Source organism: Sinohyriopsis cumingii, chromosome 10 (assembly GCF_028554795.1).
Source record: "Sinohyriopsis cumingii isolate HCF-2022 chromosome 10, ASM2855479v2, whole genome shotgun sequence".
NCBI lineage: Eukaryota > Metazoa > Mollusca > Bivalvia > Unionida > Unionidae > Sinohyriopsis > Sinohyriopsis cumingii.
Window position 1 is genome coordinate 75,135,455 of NC_142970.1, and position 22,542 is coordinate 75,157,996.

General features: G+C 34.1%; 1 protein-coding gene across 1 annotated transcript in view; it reads right to left on the reverse strand.

Annotated features, from left to right (window-relative positions):
* The window catches only part of LOC149790402 (WD repeat-containing protein 87-like), a 35,877-nt gene extending 14,759 nt beyond the window's left edge, over window positions 1-21,118 (reverse strand). Inside the window, exons 1-6 of the mRNA XM_089973215.1 lie at window positions 20,908-21,118; window positions 17,776-17,939; window positions 10,467-10,518; window positions 5,494-5,588; window positions 4,063-4,144; window positions 3,185-3,241 (exon numbers count right to left, since the gene is read on the reverse strand). Of these exons, the coding sequence (XP_089829341.1) occupies window positions 3,185-3,241; window positions 4,063-4,144; window positions 5,494-5,588; window positions 10,467-10,518; window positions 17,776-17,939; window positions 20,908-21,102 (645 nt within the window). The 5' untranslated portion in view covers window positions 21,103-21,118. The remainder of the gene's footprint in view (window positions 1-3,184; window positions 3,242-4,062; window positions 4,145-5,493; window positions 5,589-10,466; window positions 10,519-17,775; window positions 17,940-20,907) is intronic.
* Between the last annotated feature and the right edge of the window lie 1,424 nt (window positions 21,119-22,542).

Genomic DNA, 22,542 nt, shown 5'->3' on the forward strand with positions numbered 1-22,542 from the left:
CACTAGTTTATCTCGACTCATTTATCCTTGACAAAGAACTGGAGGACTAGTCCAGTAAAATGCATCCTCCTTCCTCCCCCCTCCCATATTAGACAGCATTTTAAGTTGGTGGATGTGTTCTGTATATTCCTTGAAAAATAAGCTGAAATGTAAATGACTTTATTGATGTGTATCAGTTTTCATGTTCTGAATTTGATAATAAGACCCTAACGTAAATGCAGAATATAACAAAATCCTTAATAAATATTTCACAAATGAAAGAGAAATAAATACAGTAGAACCCGTCTTGAAAGACATCCCCTTCTGCCAGAAAAGTATGGTCTTTCAAGACAGGTGGTCTGTCATAATAGGTCATAATACTATATAATCAATAAATATGTGCATTCAGAATAAGGTCTCTCAAGACAGGTGGTCTCACATAAGAGTGGTCTTTCAAGACAGATTTTAGTGTAAATAAATCTCTCATCATTTTATCAAAATACATATATTAGTCTTATTATTTCATACAACTAATGAATGTACACATTCTATCTGATTCCTTTAATATGGAAATATTTCTTGACAATTTCTCTTTGTAAGTGACACAGAAACATGTGGATACCAAATAATTTCTTTTGTTATTCTCTTTGGTTAGATTGGCTTGAAATCCCAGCAATGTTTTGAAATCAAAACAATGTATCCCTCAAAACTAAGTAACAATTCATCTGGTGATGATTCTGACCCAGGAAGTCTGGATCCATCATCTACAATGATGTGCCTTATGCACTGATGAACCTTATTTTAAGTCAAATGCTATAAACATGTGACATGAGAATTCACCCAAATGCAAAGAAACTACTAACCGTAGCCTTGATATCTTACCTTTTGATCTCCTCAAAAGCAGCAATATTTATAGACTATGGTAACCATCTTTAGTTTCTCTGATGTTAATTCTTCCATGGCAATAAGAGATAGTACATTCAAATTAAAATACTTAAACCATGGACCACCAGCCTACAATGTAATCGATTTCTTCCAGTGACCCTGTGGCCATCTATCCCAAGAAATAGTCACCCCTCCCCCCTCCAATGCATTTGTGGGAAAAGTACAATGAGGATGGCAAGGTTATCCCCTTGAAAAAAACATTAACCAAACATGATTTACAGATAGACCAGTACATATTCTGAAAGTTATACCTTTTTTTGGCAACATCTGTCAAAAAGAAAACAAACACTGAAAAATGAGTTGATATATGATGTTTAAAAAAAAGCCTGGGACTACATGTCAAGCCCATGATAAAATAAATGTAGCAAAATCTATGACCTTGACCTCAAAAGCAAAAGTTTGAGCAATGTCACATAATGAATTGTCTTAGCTAAATTGTGCTTTATCCAATGAATTATGAAATTCAATAACAGGGTTAGGAAGTATTAGCAAATGATAATTTTTAACCAAAATCATAACACATATAAACAGAGTTCACAAAGAACTGAAATTCAATGACTTTTTAATGACTTTTAATGACCAGTTTAATTTTAAATAAAGTACTCTCCGTAGCAAGTGTTCTTCTTCCACTTACTAATTTAAATACAAGAAATAAAATTAAACATAATAAATGTTCAAATATACCATAAAAAAGTTGTTTTTCCTTTTCCTGAATAATAATTGTTATTCCATAAATAATCTTTTTCATAAGTATTTACTTCAAAAATCTTTACTAGTACTATTATTAATATAATTGCAGGCAATCACTATGTGTGCATTTTTGCACTTGGGTGAAAGGCTTCTAGTCTGTGCTCTGGCTTCTTCCATCCAAACAAAACCCACATGAAACGTACATCTGATCAAGAGGGTTTGCCCTGGTTTTCTACAGCACAGAAACGCAGGAAAGTTACTTCATGGAGAAAAAAAAGAGAAAAAGAGAGACTGTGTGATAATCTCATTTAACATTAATGCAAAATAATAAACTTTTGAAAACTTAAAAAACTGGCACTGATGAACCCAAGTTAATAAGAAAACGTTAGTATTCGCCACTGGTGATGGAAGCAGGTAGGTTAAAAGTTCAAGGTGAATCAATTACTGTCTCAGTCAAATGAACTCTCAGCTCCATGGACAATTTGTCAATCAACTATTATATAATAAACATTCGAAATGACTGATGATCAATCAAAATCACCCTGCTAATCACATCCACACTGAAAGTGTTTTAGTCAAACATATGGTTAGACAGTAGTCTAGTAGGGCATGTGCAGTTGGCATAAACAACATACCACATAATTTGAAACCTTTAACCTCAACACTTCTGATCCAAACTTTTAACAATACACTTAAAATTCTTTGGTCAACCATCATAAATTTTATCAAGATGAAAATGACAGTATTAAGAAACAAGAATACCATGAATGGCACATTATACACCTGCCCCATGGTAATAGCTTTCTGTTTCGATAAATGAAGTTTTGTCCAGAAATCTTTTTGTTTTTCTTTTTAGTCCTAGTGACCTTATCCTTTGAACTTTTAACCACAAAATTGACAGACTTCTTCCTTAACCAAAGGGCAAACATAGCTGGGCCAAGGTCTGTGATAGAGAACACAACTGTGTTTAAATCAATTTTCTTCCTTCGGTCACACTGGCCTTTGCCTACCCCCAAATCACCATGGCTCTTTCTTACTCCAAACAAAATAAATCCACAAAGTTTGGTAACTATAGATGATGTAGAACTTTAGTTATTGTGCAGAAGCCTATTTCTTCTTTTCAGTCATAGTGACCTTTAACTTTAACCTTCTGAACCTGACATCAAAAGGATTCTTCCTGACCCGAAGTGCAACCTATTCATAACATTTGGAATCTGCAGATAAGTAGAGAACTCAAGCTGTTGTGCAAAAAACATTTTTTTCTTCAGTGACAGTGACTCTGACTTCTGAGCTTTTCTGTCTGAAATCAACAGACTTCTTTCTCATCCCAAGTACAAGCCATGTGTAAAGTGTTCTAACTAGATGGTAGACAATCTGAGTTCTGGTGTGGAAACAACAATGGTAGCAAATGGACAAACAGATGGATAAATTAATGAATTGCATCATGACTTGACAAAATACCATCCCTGACAGGCATGTACCAAAAAATTCATATTTACTAACAGATAAAATATTTGTCAATTTTTTGAAAGGTCAATTATGCTTTGCATCCTTTTATAACACTACTTACATCATCTTCTGTCAGACTGACATCACATCTCTTCACCAGAACTGGTACAGCAGCATGCTGAAAAGAAAATCTGTACAAGATATTGTCAAAAATAACAGCTTTGCTAACTGTTTACCTGGTTTTATATTTTTTTAAATGACAAATGTGCATAATGTGTCTTTAAATAAGCAGTTTGAGCACCTCTGTACTAGACATTAGGATGAATGTATGTAAAGTTACATGGCAAACCTCCAAGTAGTTTAGGAGGAGTAGCAATAATAAACTTCAAGCTGATGGACAGACGATGGAATATAGACAATGAATAATGGAAAATTGTCCATCCAAAAGATCTGGCTTATGACCAAAAGAGAAAATATGAGCAAAGACTGTTGACAAGCAGAATCATCTTGAGATCAAGAGAAAAAAATATCTCATGTTGTTGAAATGCAATAACAAGTATATTTATTCTACATAAAAAATGGAGTTTTATTACCAAAGAGGAGAAAATAACTCCCCCAATGACAACCTACAATGCTGACAATAAAACTCATCTGACATCTCATCAATATATAACAATAACAATAACAAATATGGTTCAAATCTGAAGTTAATAAACATCATCACAGAACAGAAGTGAAAATGGGATGATCAGAGGAGCAAAACGTAAAAGACTGGTCTACAATTACGGTATAAACTTCATACATATTTTGACACAGAGTAACCTAGGGAAAACTTAAAATAAAGGAGGGATAGAGCCAATAGCACTTTGCAGGCTGTAACTGCTACAAATAAATGAAACCTGTTTTGAGAACTGGCTATACCTTCTTCCAAATAAAGTTTACCCTCTCACCAATGTTATAAGGAAAGGCCTCATATGAGGAGATATGTTGTTTATTTACCTCAGTCCCCTGAATCTTCCAAATCTCCAGCAAACCAATGCCTCCAATATAGATTTCATCAAGCACTCTGTTATACACCAAACTGTCAAAAAATATCACATTTGATTTGACAAACATGTTACAACTTAAAGAATACATTCTCAAGTTTTCCACTTTGTTGTTTGACTTTTTTTGTACTGTATATACCTAATTAGAGCATGTTCTTAACAACATTTTCGGTCCATATATAAATTTATCTTATCATTAAATGTTGCTGTAGAGGTGGCATGTTGGGGTGGGGGGTAGAAAGTTGTGTACCGTTTTTGTTTAATTTTTCCTTGAGAAGGAATTAAGAGTTTCCATGCACCTTTATAAATTATCCAGAAAAGCCATTCCTATCTATCTAGTAAGCAATATCTTTCACCAAAGAAATGCTGATGGTACTCCAAATTTAAGGTCCATAAAATGTAAAAATTACATTATACCAAGGGCAAATAAGGAATTGTTTAAACTAAAGTTTTCAATGTACTGGTCCACCAGCATGGAACAACATTCTCAGCGACAGCAGGCATGCTCCTAACATTTCTTCTTTTTATAATCAATGTCTCAAATGGATGAAATCTTTTTACAATTGAACAGTTCTTGTACAATAAATACCACCTGCTTTTCTGTAATTTTACATCATTTTCAGAGTTAAATTTTTCAATGCAGGATGATATTGTATATTTTATATATGTTTATGTGTTTGCAGTTATCTGTGCATATATTCCAGGCTTGATACTATGATTTTTAAAATCATTTAATTATTTAGTGTCAAGCCTGATTCTTGACATCATGTTGTTTATACTGTATATATTGTACATAACAGATAGAAGGCCTCAAGGTAGATTAGTTCTGTAACTAAATGAGTTACCTTCTCTAAAAAAAAGTCTTTTTAATTATTATTATTATTATTATTATAATAGTCACTCCCAAGTGAGCATGCTGTTACAAGAAAAGGTAGTTAATTTTGTATTAATTTTGAGTTAATTATGAAATCAATTAGGTGTCAAAAGGAAAGAGCATGCTGGATCAATGTCAAAGAAACGGTACAAAATTACAGTGCAGCTAGAGCTTGGATAAACAAGTTGTCAACATCAGCTTTGATACTGCAATATCCCATACAGATTTCCAAAAGGACCCTTCAACCAAATTCACCTCTAGAGCCATGAGAAATACCAGGAACAGATTAAAAGTTACTGATATGTGCACTTATAGTTACAGACAAATGTGTCCACAATAAACTGCAATGTTTCACAAACAGGAAAGATCATAACAAAAACCATTCAACATACAGGTCTGGGGGATGATTTATCAGACTACAACAAAAAGCATCTCAAGAGAAAGAGTATGTGCTGTAAATGTTTAGAAAATTGTCGTCATATCAATTATTATTTAAATTAAAGAACTTACCACAAAACTGTTGTCAACCAGAAGATCTTGTAAACTTCTACAAAGCGGTCAGTGAATACCTTGAGAAACAGGTCCTGTGTGAATGCCAGATAAACCTTGACAAGAAAGAAGCATACTAAATCAGGCAAGACAGGCTTTTTTAAGTTTAACATTAAGCATTACGGTTAGTTAAATTGTGTAGGACAATAATAATAATAATAATAATAATAATAATAATAATTATTATTATTATTATGATTATTATTATTGTAATCCTTTATTTAAAGAGGGTTACATGGTTAGCTGAAAGCATGTATCTGCTGAGTTTCTATAATAAACTAAAGGCAAGTATATGTACAGAAGCTTGCAGTAATATAATATTTTTTTACGAACACCATCATTAAATACTGATCTATATGAATGCTTTTTAATCAAACAGCAGACACATGTAGAAAACAAGTGATAAAATTAAACAATAATTAACCATTTATGGCAATATATATATTAAGATTCAAATTCTTGCCAACTGTGCACAGCCGTAACAGATAATGGTAAAGAGTTCCAGGTCATGGTATCAGAGCAGTGAAATCTTCTTTTAAATAATTCTGTACTTGGGTTTGGAATCGGAATATTATTTTCAGTCCCAAATTTTTACATACTTGAAATTACATCGTGGAAATAATATGATACCACTCCATTAAATCATTTCTAAACAAGAACAGTTCTTAAAATGTTTATTCTATCATAGTCATCAAATTTAAATGAAAACAAATACATGCAGCACCAAAAAATCAAATGCACTGTTACGGTCACTGATTAATTTTAACTGGATTTGATCAAGATTTTTATTGCAAGTGTTATAGGTAGTATCAGCTGCAAAAAGATCTGACAAAAGTAAACCATTTGTAAATAAAGAAATGATAACAGCCATAAAATGGAGCCTTGTGGTACACCTGAAGGGCTAAAGACTAAATTTATTCTCCCATTGCTTGAACATGTTACTTGAATAGGATTTACAATCTACTGTCAGAGAAACCTTTTATATTTTTAGCTATGACAGGAGTATTTAATGATTTACCAAGTCAAAGGTCATTTTAAAATCCAAGAAGAGTATTCCTACTACATTTCCATCGTCCATGTCCTTCAGCTAATTTTCTGTCATTTTTGTTAAGGCTGTAACACAAGAATGTGTAGCATGAAGGCCTGACTGCCCATCATGCCAAAGATTATGCTCTGATAGATAATGATAAAGTCCCCCGGCAACACGCTTTCAAACATTTTAGACAATGCTTAAGTATTAAAGACAGGCTTATATCATTGGTCAACCTTTGCACCACTCTTATCTATAAGACATACTCTTGCTACCCTTATGATATCATTAAAAAAATGAGTAAAATGAAGGAAATATAAAAGGAACTTAATCAATGTTGCTAAATACCCATAAAAGCATAAATGTTATATTCTGTCATCTCGTTTATAGCAGCAGACACAATGTCAGCAGTAAGTTTTTGTGTTACTATTTTGAAAGTCATAGTGATGAAAAGAATGCCAACATTATTTCATGTCTGAATAGTATGTATCAAGTCTATCCTACTTATGGTTAAGCACTAATCTGAACAAAATATGTCACAAAATCAGAAGTGCTGACCAAGAGGCTAAACTCAATAAACATTTTACTTTCTATTTAGACTTTAATGCTACTTTCTATTTAATGCATGTAAATTTGTTATAGGCTAGCAAATCTCCTGGAAAAAGCAACACAAAATTTAAATGATTTTTCTCAGGGATCATAATAAGATTCAGTAACTGCTGATTGACCAAATTAGCATAGTGACACCTGCAAGCCATACAAAATGTACCTACAACATATATAAGCAATGGACTGCATGCCTTATTTTCACAAATTTATGACCCATCAAGCTCGACAACTATCAAATGTTACAGAATTAATGAATTTCTGAATTTGAGAGTTTGAAGGGTGACTGATGGCCTCAAGTATAACGAACAAAAAGCATTGTGAACATCCTCCAATGATGAATGATTATTGTTGTTGTTGTTGTTGTGGGGCTTAACGCCATTTTTCAACACATGATAGGCTATACATGGCGGCCAGTATTAATGGTGGAGGAAGAACCTGGGAAAACCCTGGAAAGAACCACCGACCCACGAGAAGCTATTGGCAAGCTTTCTCCCATATCCACATTGGCTGAATCCGGGAATCAAACCATCGTAGACAGAGGTCAGATGGCAGTGATCCGTAACAGAGATCCCCGACTTCATGGAATCTAATTCTCTTGAAATAATATCCCTCTCAGTGAGGGACTGATCAGGTCTCTTGAAAAAAGACTCACCCAGCAGTTCATAAGGAGGTTATGACAAGACCCATAATATGCAAAATAGATTCCATCTAACAATTCTTTAGCAAGATATTGATCTCTACTGCTACAATATTTGAAAAGAACAAGAGAAAGTAAGCATGTTGGACAGGTCTGTCCTATATCCCTTGATAGCAGAAACCAAACATTCACTCTCTTTGAACAGGAAGATAAGAAGTCTGCCACTATAGACAGGGACAGCTAGGATAATGCATGTCCTGCTGCACTAATTGCAAAAGATTCTCCACTCTACATTACAAACAATGGATGTAGACCATCTTTGGCCAGGATGATGCAGTTGGCAACTATTCCCAAAAACTGACCTGGCAGATGAATCACTTGAGATGAGCCAAACATGAAGGTGGAAATCTGTGGGCTCATTTGATCAAGAGACCATCTCTGCTTCAACAACAGAGGTAATGCCCTGGGCTGGTCTACCAAAACATCCAGCAGACTGCTGAAAAATGATCACTGGGGACATAAAGAGTTTATCAGATTGAGCTATGTAGTTGAAGTCATGACTTTGCCAAGCACTTGTTGAATCATTTTGAAAGGTATGAAAATACAAGTGAACAGACAATCCTACTAAAGGCATCCACTGCCCAGGCCCTCTTATCTGGAACTTGGGAGACATCCTAAAATTGGAGTTTGTTTTTTCAGTCTTATTGCTATCAATCCCTCCAAGGGTCTCTCCTACAGTCTGAACAGGGACTCTGCTACAGATTGGTGCTAAGACCATTCCATGACTATTTTGCCTCTCTTGGACAGACTGTAAACAACAATATTTGCCTTTGTCTCGAAGATGTCAAACACAATGGGCCTGGAATATCTCAAACACTGATGGTATATAATCCCCTAAGACACTGCCCAGCAAAGGAGATCCAAAACCTCCATGCAAAGAGAATGAACATGTGTTCCTCCTTGTCACCTGAGGTACACACCTACCCATCAGATACCATGACTCAAAAACTTCCTATTTGGTTGATGCACCCCTGCAGCACAAAAATACTGCCATGACTTCCAAACTGAACATCATAAGGGTCACAACTGCCTTAGACCACAAACCCTTATGAACCACCCTTTCAAGCTCATGAATCTTACATGTCCATATACAGATTGGAGTGGGATTAATGGGTATGCATTGTAACTCTGGTCATAACATACTGAAGCAAAGTTCTTAATGGATCCTGCATGATATCAGTGGTTTATCATTTATGTTCTGCAGTTCTTGTGTGATTATTTACACACAAAATAAAAGTAATTATATAATTCTCTTTTGCAATTCAAAGTAAAAGTGCATATTTAAAAAAAAAAATTGCACCTTGTTGGATCTGAACTTGTGTCATCATTAATAAAAGATGGCCATATTTGCCACTATAAGCATCTAAGAATAACTTCAAATGTCATGGTTATCTTGTTATCAATGTGGCAGTAAATTTATTTACCATATTTCACTCATAATTTATCACAATTATTTTACTTGGAAAATCCAGCAATTCTTGGCCTAGCATGAAATAATTCAGTTGTAATGTTGGACAATTTAAAACTTTCCATTTTTCTTATGTAAAAAGCAAAACACAAAACCATGATTCATTCAACAGTTATGCATCAGGAACTTATCTGAATAAAATCAAGACTTACTTGCCAATAAGTAGATTGGATATGCACTGCATTTTGTTTACAGGAGAGTTAATATTTGGAAAGTTGTGTCCCAAGTGATACTTTTCACTTCCACAAAATAAACGCTGCAAATTTAATGAAGACTCAAACTGTCGTATAGGTCCCTGTCAGAACTATATACTGATAAATTTTAATCAGACTGCCTTGAACAAATGATCCTGTTTAGTCTAGTCTATTGATCCTGTTTAGTCTAGTCTATTGATCCTGTTTAGTCTAGTCTATTGATCCTGTTATTATTTTACTCATCAGCCTGAAGACACTGACCAAGGTCGTGGCAAGTTTCAGGCATGGTTGGATTAAAGTCTTTCCTGGCATTGTAGATGTATCCAAGTTAGGATCTTCCCATAATTTTCATAAAATATGCAGTAAAGACATCAAAGTAGTGGCATCGGGCATATATGAACTGGAGGAACACTTCAGGACAAAACACAAAACTGCATGCAAGAAATTTTGAAATGAAGAAGGAAGCATCCATAAATATCTTCTTTGCTCAGCCAAAGCAGGAAGATGATAGTGTTGCAAGTAAAAAGAATGAAATAAAGTTTCAGAAATGAAAATAATTATGTAAATATGTGTAAAAATACTCTGTGTATAGCATTTGTTGTTTTAAAACTGTTGATCTTATATAATGTATGAATACATTTTTTAATGTAAGGTTTTTGGGTCTTTGTAAGGTTAATAAATAAACAAAAAAATAGAAAACATGTAGATGAATCCAAAACAATAAATGAATGAACAAAAAAATAGATGAAAATATAAAAATGCTGAAACTGAAGCTTTGTGAATAGGTAAAGGCACATCTGGACCCCTAGTCCAATACCTGAACAGGTTGAAAGGTATGCCAAGGACACAAAAGTGTCGACAACTGATCAAAAGATGAAGAAAAAAAGAACAATAACATACAAAAGACTGAAACTAAGAAATGTGAACATCCATTACCCCATGTTTGGAAACAAATGTGAGGGCTGTCACCACAGAGCTGGTACTGAATCTGGAAAAGAAAAGAAATGAAAATTATCAATTATCTATTTACATCATAACTAATAATTCTAGAAAGACAAGTATAATTATCAATTTTCTAATTTTATTATGCCTAATAATTTTATCAAGACAAGTACAGACTAAGATGGAAACATTTTTTAATGTTCTGACAATCATTTCTTTATTTATCAGTACAATATGCAAGACACTGACAAGCATAAAATAACTCACATGGTTCACTTGACTATAATACCCAGAAAGCTGCTGTGAGGTTTTCAAGAAAGTTCAAATCTACAATTTCATATGTCATTAGCAGGAGGCATGTACAAACCACAGACTGGATCCTGCCCATGTCCCACTTTTATCCAATTATTTACGACATAGTGTGTGTCTTTAAAATGACTTATTTGGCCCTTGTGATAGAGGAAGTTGCACATGCCAGATATAGAAAATGCAAGGAGAAAGTAGGGAGAAGGAGATCTGTCCTAAATGAAATAATAAAGACCACATAAGGAAAGTTTTCAAATAAGAACAAAAGAGTGTATCGCAGTCATATGACTGTAATACTAGATCTAGCTTGGTTTTAATACAGAATGCTTTTAAAAAAGGACTTCATTTACACACTAATGTTTTCAGATACAAATTCAATTATAAGACCTTTTTACAGAAATTGTATATTTTGTGGGGGGGGGGGTCTCAGAAAAAGCAGGAATGGATTGCCTTTAAATGGAAATTGCCTAAATAAGTGTCAGACACTGGAAGATCATGCTTCACAATACATTTGGTTGCCGTCACTGATAATGTAACATAGACTATTTGTTAATATAAAGCTTACAAGACTAAATCACCCTTTCATTAAATAAAAAACTGCTAAATCTTAACCCTTCAGCACAAAAAAAAAATGTTTGACACCTACACTGTTGCTAATATTAAACCTACACTGTTGCTAATATTAAATCCTAGACCCAGTCACAAACATGCAATGTATCTACAAATGAGTTTAGTTTAACACATTAACCCCTGGAGGTTTTTGTCGTTTTCATCTGAAATTTGAGTAGGAAACACATTTTGAAAGCTTTTTCTGAATACATCCTAAAACACCAACTTCCTGGTGATCTTCCAATAACATACTGCCTAGCTGTGTTAGAAACATAGTTTTTCATTGGCTATATAGCTCACGCATGAGCAAAAGGGTAAAAGTTGGAGTTTTTTGGGTTTTGTTGCTTAACAGATCCATTATTTTCATATCAAGACCACTCTTTATTCTAAATGCTCATCTTATCCTACTTTTTTAAAAGGTTCATCTGTCTGTTTGCAGTTCATACTGGTCTGCCTTAGATCTCAAACCAAAAAGTCTCAAATCCGGACACAAAATTGGATTCCGACCATGGGCGAATTTTGGGTAGAAAAAAATGGGGTCCAAAAAATGAGGTTTTTCCCTCAATATTTTGTAGTGCAACTAGAAATTCCAGATTTTTTTGGTATCATTGTAGAGCTACATCTGTCTACCTTTCTATAATACCACCCACTTTAGTGTTTATCATACATGACCATGACGCTACTGAGCTCGGCAGTAGGCTACTACCTCCTGCCACTTAAACTCATCACCAGGGGTTAATGTGTTAAGAATAACTTACTCAAAACTTAATCTTGAACAAAACATATCACTGCCTCATATCTTTTATATACTGTTAAAATTTACAAGAATTGGAATTTAATTCATTCTGTGTGTTATGTAAGTATCAGTACTGAACTACTCAAACCAGGATCGGTTCCTTAGTTCTGTTTGTAATATTTAGACTGAAAACTTTTTCTCTCTAGACCAACCAGAATACAAAATTAATTTAATGTGGAAAATTAAAATTAAGACTCATCCTGTTTAATCCTTTTATTCTATCACAATTCCTGATAGCATTCTGAGTTATATTTGTGCCGATTTTTCTGGATGGAAGATAATGGTAGAGGGTATAGTAGTAACAGTTATGCATCCAATTATCAAGTTGCATGACTGAACACAAACAGCACCCATTAAATGAACTTTTAGAACTAAATTTCAACAGTCACTATAGCATGAAATATATGTCATGAATCTAGGTAGGATAGTATGCAGAAATTCATGTGGTCATGCATACAATGCAAAATCTGAACCAAAGCCAGTAAACAATAAAATATAGGTGATAATGAGCCTCTCTTGTTGTAAGCCAGTGAAGCCTAAATAAGGGCTGTAATGACCGTGATACTGAAATTTGAGATCAGTGCTCATCAAAATTCATCTCCAGGTTTCATGATTCCATAAAGGACAGTATCTAAACAACATGCTAAATACACTAAATGTGAAAACCAAACCTAAGCCAGAAATGTGAAATATATTTCAGCGTACCTTTATTGACTGATTGGCTCGAAACTGAACTTTGCTAGTAACAATTCTGAAATGCGAGTAAACTGTGTGTGTGTGATTAGGATTTTTAACGTAGCTATAACAATGTTTTAGTCATATCGCTACAATGTCTGCAGTGTGGCAGTTTATAGTGATGTCCAACAGTGGGGCATTATGCCGCAGACATGTAGCATGATGTCCCACCCAGTCACATTATCCTGACATTATGCGGACCAGTCCTAACACTAACCTCTGAACGCTGAGCAGCTAGTGCGGCAGCTGTTAGTACCAATTCTGTAAGTCTTTGGTATGACTTGGTCAGGATTCAAACCCATGACCTCCCACTTCCGAGGCAAATGCCCTAACCACTAGGCCACCAGAGCAGTTGTGAGTAAATTGTAGAGCATTACCAGTGGAGAATAATACAACTATCAAAAGTTTGCAAGTACTCAAAATAATAAAAACTGAGCCTAGTATGGGTGTAATATATTAAGAGGTATACGCATAACATATCTAATTCGATGATTAAAGCATGAACAGTAATAACACTACGTGGTCAGGAAAAGTAAAGTATAAGTCAAAATGACCTACTTTTAAAATGAGGGCGTGAGAAGTACTCATCAATATACATCCTCTCACCTTAAAAAAAAAAAAAAACAGTCAAAAGTAAAATGGACATCACAATTACCTTCTTTTGTTGTAATAGTGTGGTACTAACAGACTTCACATAATCATACAGTTTGATAAATCTGACATAAATTGTTTGAGATTAAACCTAAAAGTCTGTAAAGCATGAAATATGGGTCTGAGTGACCTACTGTTGGAATATGGGTGAAGTACTCATAAAGATGCAGCACCTCACCAAGTTACATGAACATACATACATACATACATACATATGAAATATGAGTCACAGAGGTGACCGACTTTTGTGATGAGTAAGACTTATCAAGATGCATCCCCTCAACAAGTTTCACAAATATTGGTATAACAGTACAGTAAAAAAAAAAAAACTTGCCCAAAGCCAGTAAATTATGTGTGTGTGTGTACTTTTAGATTTTTAACGTAGCTTTAAAAAAAATTCAGTCATATCGCTATGATGTCTGCAGTGTGACATTTTATAGTGATGTTTAGATCTGGGGCATCATACCACAGACATGTAGCATGATGTCCCACTCAGTCACATTATCCTGACACCAGGCCAACCAGTCCTAATGCTAACATCTTAATGCTGAGCGCCAAGCAAGGCAATTGTTTAAATAATAGTACCATTTTTAAAAGTCTTTGGTATGACTCAGCCGGGGTTCAAACCCACGGACTCTCTACCATTAGGACACCGGAGTGGTCCCAGTAAATTATAAAAGGATGGTCACATATTTTTTTTTTATTGTAAGGGAGTGGTAATAATAGAAAAGCATATACTCACCTAGTTCAATGATTCTAGCAATTAACCAGAGCCATCACAAAACTTAATAAACTTAATATAGGTCACAATGAAGAAGTGTTTTGAGAAACATCCATATCTTTGCTGGGATTCATGTTTCAAAGTATAACATTATTACTGCAGTGCACATTAAGCCTGAGCTAACTGGAAGAATGCAACCAAAAATGCATGTATAATGTTAATGTATTTACTAATCTTATCACTAAAACCCATTCTCAAGAGTATGTGCTATGCAATCTAATTCAAACTGATATCTACTTATAATAAGCAGTGTGCTGGCAACCTTTGAAATTTCTTGTCAACTCATATTTAGTATCATATCAGAATAACCATTGTAATTCACATTAGTGAGAGCAACCACTAGAAACAATTCCCAATGAAGTTTTTCACCTTTAAAATGTGAAAATTTTAATATCACTGGCAAACTGAAAGGCCAGCAAAACACGACTTCATAGCAGTATTTGTCAAATCTTCATTGGGTCAAAGAGCTTTACTTTAATCTGGTTCAGGTGCTATGAAACCCACTCCAAACTGTTGCCTAAGACCTACAAGAAAAGGTTAATGCAACAGTGTCTGTGTACATATGTACAGGCTTTTACCTGTTTTGACACCAATGCGATAGCTGATCTCCACTTCAGAGGTGAGCTGATAATAATTTCTGCTATTTGACAAATATGGTAAATACAGTATAAATAATACAAACAAAAAACATAGCAACGTAGAGCTATGTCAAAAAATAAAACAAGTAAATTTCACTGTAGGTTGTAACATGCTATATGGAGAGTAATGTGCTTGGTAAAAATGTTGATAAATTAAAAAAGTTTAACGATGTGAATTGTTGTGTGGAAACAAAAGTGGGTGAATAAAAAATTCACAGGTCACAAGTCCACTAAATGATGATGCAAATCAGATGAAAAATAAAGAAAAAATTGTCATCAAGACAAAGTTTCATACTGATGAAGTTATTGCACCAAAAGATATATTGACAAGACTGACAATTAAGGGCAATAACTCTGCTTTGAGATAAAATTGCATGCTGAACATGTACCCAAGCAACAATTACAATCAGACTCAGCAGACATTTCAGTAACATCAAGCTGCCTACTAGATTCCTTCAATATCTAATAAGGTACACAACTGTGCAGAAATAAAAGTGGGTTGGTCAGATAATCAGGGGTGATAACTCTATGAAATGATGTTGAAAACTCAAGCAAGATCTTATTGCTATAAACAAGTTTACCAAGTTTTATAGAAGCTGGAGAAATATAGTATCTAGATCTAGGAAGATTACATGCTGAGCCAATTCATTAACCTTATGTTTGATCAAAAACTCAGAAAAAAACAGTATCTTGCTAAGTGGCAACTAGCTCAGCTTTTAAATGCATGATCACTATATTAATATGCATGGATTCTGTTCATGACTGATTGTCTAAGATCTTCATTTATATGCCCCTATTCTAATTTTGATTGAAATTAATCAGAATTACGGTTAATGAATGTGAACACCTCATTAATATATGCATACATCTTGCTCATTATCAAAACTGTCCAAGACTACCATGACAGAAGCATATGTTTCAAGTCTGATGAAGGTCGAATCAGACATACTACCTTCATAGTGGTAATAATTTTAGATGCAAGATTACCTCATTAATCTGTATGGATCATGCTAATTATCAAACCCATCCATGATCTTGATTATATAAGTCATTATATCAAATCTGATCAAAATTTAAATTTTAAATGTGGCTAAAAACTTAAAGTCACTGCATTTACAAGGTCATGTCTTACACTGCATTCAGCTGCAGGACATAAAGGTTAATAAATTTAATAAAAATTGCAAAAGAAAAGCAGTTTGTCAATATGATTATCTTCAAATGATGACCTAACATGTACAACATTTCTTAGTGATCTAATAATAAACTGCAAGACTAGCAGAAGATGCTGGCATCAGACTCCAAGTCAAAAGGCCAACAACTCCAACAAAAACTTCAGGAGTACAATGATATGCACATCTTTAGATGATGATCCGGGTTCTACTCTTAGAACAATAGCAAGATTGAAGCTAATTTCTACAAAAATCACACTGAAAAATCAATAGAATGTGTGAATATCATGTATCATATTTTCAAGTCTTACATATTTAGAAACAAAAACTTTTTTTCAAATGGAGGGGAGTTGGTTGGTTAGTTTTAATGGCCCTTTTAACACATGAATGGTTATAACATGTTGAGGAAATGGAGAAAAAAATTGCCTTTCCCAAGGACACACAAAGGCAAATAACTCTAACTAACCTAGGTGGTTATCAAGCATGTGATACTTGGTTATGTGATACTTGGTTTTCAAGTATGACACTCAACCAACTGAGCTACTGTGGCTTCCCCTAAACATGAGGGGAGTGGTGGGTCCCCCCTACATATTCGGCTCCAGGATAGATCATTACAATTTCACCCATTTCGTTTCAATCTGTGTGACCAGATGTGTTTCAAGATTCTGTTAAAACTGCATTCAATTTCAACTCAAAACAGGCAATAACTCTTATACAAATTTTGCGAGTACAGTAATTTGATGATGTGCACTGCTTTAAGTGAAGTCTAACAAGATTATGTGCTGTATGTAAGGAAGGATAGACTGAATGACTGACAGATGGACACAATAATTACTATATAACCTGATATAATTAAGGATCTATTATGCAGCAAAGAGAGTGGACAGCTGACAATCAGGGACCATAACTCTGTTAATGATGACAAACAAAGCTGCCAATGGTAATCAGGCAATTAGTCTCTTCAGTATCAAGCAGCCTAACAAATATTGCTGAAATCTAATAATAATGGTCTTATTGTGTGGAAGATAAGGATGGTTTGTCCGACAGTCAGGGACTATAATTCTGTTAAATGATGACAAACAAAGCTGTCAGTCTAAACGAGGTATGGTCTTGTCATTATCACACTACATATAAAAAAATGGTTGAAATCTAAAATTAATGACATTATTGTGTGGAAACTAAAGTTGGTGGGTCTGACATTCAGGGACTATAACTCTGATAAATGATGACATACAAAGCTGTCAGTGTAAACCAGGCATGGTCTTGTCAGGATCATACTACATAATAAATATGTCCGAAAGTTAACAGTAACAGTTATTGTGCAGAAACAATAGTAAATGAATCTGACAATAATCAAGGGCTATAACTGCTCAAAAAATGACACAATATGCTAAAAATAAAATTCAGTCAGGGTCTCATTAATATTATGCTTCACTGGTTGGAATTTAATACTAATTACAGGAGTTACTGTGTAAGAAGATGTAAGGGGAACAGATGATCAGATGGAATGATGGATGGACAGGCCAAATTTAACATCCTATTTTAGTACTAACAAGTGGAGAACAAGTATGATGTGACAATACATATAGTTTCCAGTACTGAAATTCCCAATCTTTACCTTGCATGTTTAGTGGAAATGTTTCCATCTCGGTTACCCAGTAACCACACACTGAATTCCTGATCATTGCCCGATTTGTACTGGGTGGTGAACATGTCATACAGGCTTGTCTTGAAGTGTGTCATGGACTGCACAATGCGGGGATGTCTCAATGTGTACACCAACTGATGACACAAATAAAAAAATTATTTTGGCAAAGATGTTCTAAAATAAGGAGACTGATTTAATTTATAAGGACTCTGCAAAGCACCCACCTCAACAGTTAACACAGCTGAATGTTTATATATCATTTATAACAATAATGATGCCACTGCTGACACCTTGGAAAAAAAAGATTAGCAAAATATTTACAAGCTTTAATGTATACACACTTTTCAAAAATAGTGCATTCTTTGATTAACAAGCTGTTCAAGTTTGCATATGGGGTAATTTTAAAACATGTCACTGCTGAGGAATTTTTTTAAATTGCTCTTTTAACTCATTAACCACTGGGTCCATTAAGCAAAAAAAAAAGAACTCCATCTTTTACCCTTCTACTCATGCGTGAGCAAAATAACCATTGGAAAACAACGTTTCTAACACAACTAGGCATTAGGCTAATGGAAAATCTATTGAAAGTCGATGTATTAGGATGTATTCAGAAATAGTCCCCAAAATGTGTTTCCTACTTGCAATTTCAGGCGAAAACAACACAAACCTCCAGGGATTAATGAGTTAACTGATAAATCACAAAAGTTGACTTAACATGCAGAAAATTAAAGTATTCAATGGAAAGGTGGGAAGGTAGGCAACACTAGCCCCATCAAAATTCAAATTTTCAACATAGTGGAAGGAAATTACATGACTGATGATGTATCTTTCACCAGACATCAATCTCTCCCCAATTGGTCAATTCATTGATCAGGTTTACAATTAATTACATCTTCACATATGATGATACACATGTACACATTTTAAGTACTCTCTTTCGCTACAATGATCAGTGAGTGGAAAAATGGGCAGTTTAGGTTCGGAAAATGCCCCCTGGGCTTGCTCAAGATGCAACAATGTTTAAATTATGTATAATTTTTACAGGTTGGGTGTCTTTAGACCCCAAAGCTATCAAACTAAATAATTAATCTACTACAACCATAAAGCATACAAGGCATTACAGGCAAGTAATTTATGCAGATACAAGACTCATTACAGACAAGTAATTTATACTGCATTTATAATGCATAATGCAGTTGCCAGTTATGAATTCAAATATTATGTTAAGAGAGACATTTGTACCTATATCTGGCAGGTGAGCAAAAATATACACATGTATAATCTCTGATCTCATTAATAAAACATTAGTTCATCTTCATGGTCCCCTAACTGAGAACAATTTATTTGCATATAAATCCAAATTGTCCTTCCTTTTTGACCCAAAAGCTGAATTAACCTTAACATTATGAACTGGGCATACTTTAATATGTGATGTTTTGGACACATCAACACCAGTATGTTATTTAATGCCAAAGCATCTGGAGTAAAGTGCCAATGTTAGAATCTGAACCGACACCATTCTGGCTGGAAGTCCAGCACACTAGCTACAGAGTCACATATAAAAGGCATATAGAATCGCCCCGAAGAAGAGAATTCATATAAAAATGAAAACTTTAGCTTGCTTACTTATCTTTGCTGTGACAATACTTTTGGGTTGAGGTAGTTTACATAGCATTGATAACAAATCCAAACAGATTATCATTTATATCTTCATTATTGACAAAAAAAACATAAGGATAGGACATTAGTCATTTCCAATCATGGGTCAACATTTCACTATAACTGGAGGATATATTCATACACATACAAGTATATTGTTCTGTTATACTACAAACAGGATCTGACCCAATAAAAGTCAGTGAATATCACTTTCAAATTCCTAAACATTGACATATTTTGTGGTACAAGTATTATTTTTGTAGGTTATGCAACTTTTATAATAAAAACTTTCTCATTTTTTAAAATTATAACTGTCCTTATGGTTAATTTTCTCAAAAAAATGTGAATAAGTATCGAGTATTTCTTTCAACTATTTTGAAATGTCAACACTTGCAATATCACTTGCAAATAAATTCTTAGGACTTTGATAATAATTCTATTTAAATATGTCCATAAATAGCATTTGTTGAAACACTTTCTTGTAGTGACCTTTATTGATTAATGAGCCATGATTATTTTTTTCCAGTGTCTACACTGTTCACAGATCATTCGTCACAATCAAACTACATATATAATACATCACACAACAGTTACAAAATGGCTGGTGAAACTGGTCAAGATAAATATAGAAAGGTGCAAACAACAGTTTCAAATGACAACCTTGTAAATAAAAAAAGTTTAGATATTTTGAACAATCAAATCTTTTAAAATATTTGGGAAGTAACAATTTCAATGGACTGGAAGATTTAGTCTTAATGTAGATATACATAAAGTATATTAAACTCAACTGAAAATGAAGCACTAATTGGATCATTTTATCAATAAACTGTACCTGTAAAGCTTAAGGGTTACCTATATTTACATGGCACTAAACTGCAAGTACTGTGCTAATATGTCATTGAGCCATATATATATATGGCTTGATATACATATGTACAGTTCACCTCAATTATCCCTGGTAATTCTTTGTGAAATATTTTCATATTTATGTTATGCTAAAGCAATGACAAAAGGAGAAGAGTTATAAGACTATATAGCAGCCCAATATGCTATATTATTTAGCAGCCCAATATGCTGTATTATTTAGCAGCCCAATATGCTATATTATCTAGCACCCCAATATGCTATGTTACCTAGCACCCCAACATGCTTTAGTATGTAGCAGCCCATCATGCTATATATGAAGCAGCCCAATATGCTATATACTGAAGTAACCCAAAATGCTATATTATGTATCAGCCCTATATGTTATATTATGTATCAGCCCAATATGCTATATTATGTATCAGCCCAATATGCTAAATTATTTATCAACCCAATATGCTATATTATGTAGCAACCCAAACGGGTGACCTGAATCTAGTATATGAGCCCACTTGGACAGGGCCTAATCTCTGGACACATGATAGATTTCAAACAACTTAAACCACTACACATTTATACCTGTGGGCCATAAACCAGGGTTATGGCAGCTTCTATCCACTCAGGATTATCCAAAAGTGACTCTATCTCTTTCTTCACAGTTTGCCAGTTCTTCAACTTTTCATACTTTATTCTGACAAGTACTTCACTTGAAACACTAGACTTTGGAACAATCTGCTTGTTCTGATCTTCAGTGAGATCTCCTTCAACTGTCATCTTCAAACAGGCTTCATTCAACCATTGCCTATCAAATCTGAAGAAGAAAAAATCCACAGAAAAATCAGGATTTGTATATACTCAACCCCATCTACCATATTTACTCATGTATAAGTCAAGTCCAACTGCGAACATCACAGACTGATCTGCCATTGCATAATATGCCAGCAGATCAGAGCCAATGTTGTTTGTTTTAATGAATACTATTGAAAAAATGCATAGACTCAGATCAGTGACAACAGATCTGGGTTTGTGCAGTTTGCAGTTGGCTCTGTCTTACAAGCAAGTATATATGGCATTTCAATTGAACTCATCCCAAAAATTTACCACCAGTAAATTAAGCATGATGGTTTAATGAGAACTTGTAACTTTTTCAAAGTAAAGATCTGATAACCATAGTAACTGGGTATATGACTTCATTTAAATCTCATATCATTAAGAGTGAAAGAACAGCCAAGAAAATTCTGAAGACACAATATGCTCTATAAACAATACAGTGTAAGACAATATTGAGAAATGCTATGGAGTTACACATGTAGGGATGAAAGAGTAGTCTTTCTTAGGAGTAACCACTTCTTACTGCTAGACAATTAAGTACATGTGCTGCGTTCCACTTAATATATACATGCATCAACAAACACGCTTTCTTCTTTTGGTAAAAAAAACAATACAAATTGCCAGTTCCAAGACCTAGTGTTTAAATCTGAATATGCTTTGTATGAGGAACATGGCTGCTATAATCCACCCAGACTATCTTTATTTTCTTGCAGCCTTGCAACTTATATTCCTGGTGTAACACCACCAGTCAATTTTTTAGAATAAATCAGTCTCTGAAACATAACTTGCATGACTTTTTATTGACTTTGAAAGAAAGAGACTGCCTGAACCTCCAGAGTGGAGAGTTCCCAACATAGATAAATGAACTGAACATTGTTGACATTGTGGATGTATGCTTATTATGAAGACCTTTAACTTCAGACAATTAATGCAAATAATAATTTCAGTGTACAGTACAAGTGAGCATTATGTCAAATACAGTACTAATAGATTGAACACATGCAATCTCATTTGCATATCAATAAGAAATTGATGATATATGGAAGTGCTGTGGAGTTTCCTATCAATTTATATGCTGAATCAAGATGTTGTTTGCTACCAAAATGTTTTAAAACTGGAATTGTGCTTTTTTAAAGACTATATCTGTCTCAGTGAACCATACTTGGTCTTGAATGATTATTTTCTCCTCCTCAGGCATGTTCTATACAAATTCTTTGGAGGTTGGGACCATATATGTGATTCTACTGGTGGCAGGACAAAAATACTGTTTTAAAGACTGTCTATCGATCAAACTGTTTAATGTTAAAATCTACTGTTTTTTTAAAATTTAAAAGTCTCTTAAAAACTTGCAAAAACAAAAGATGGTAGTTTAACACATTCTTT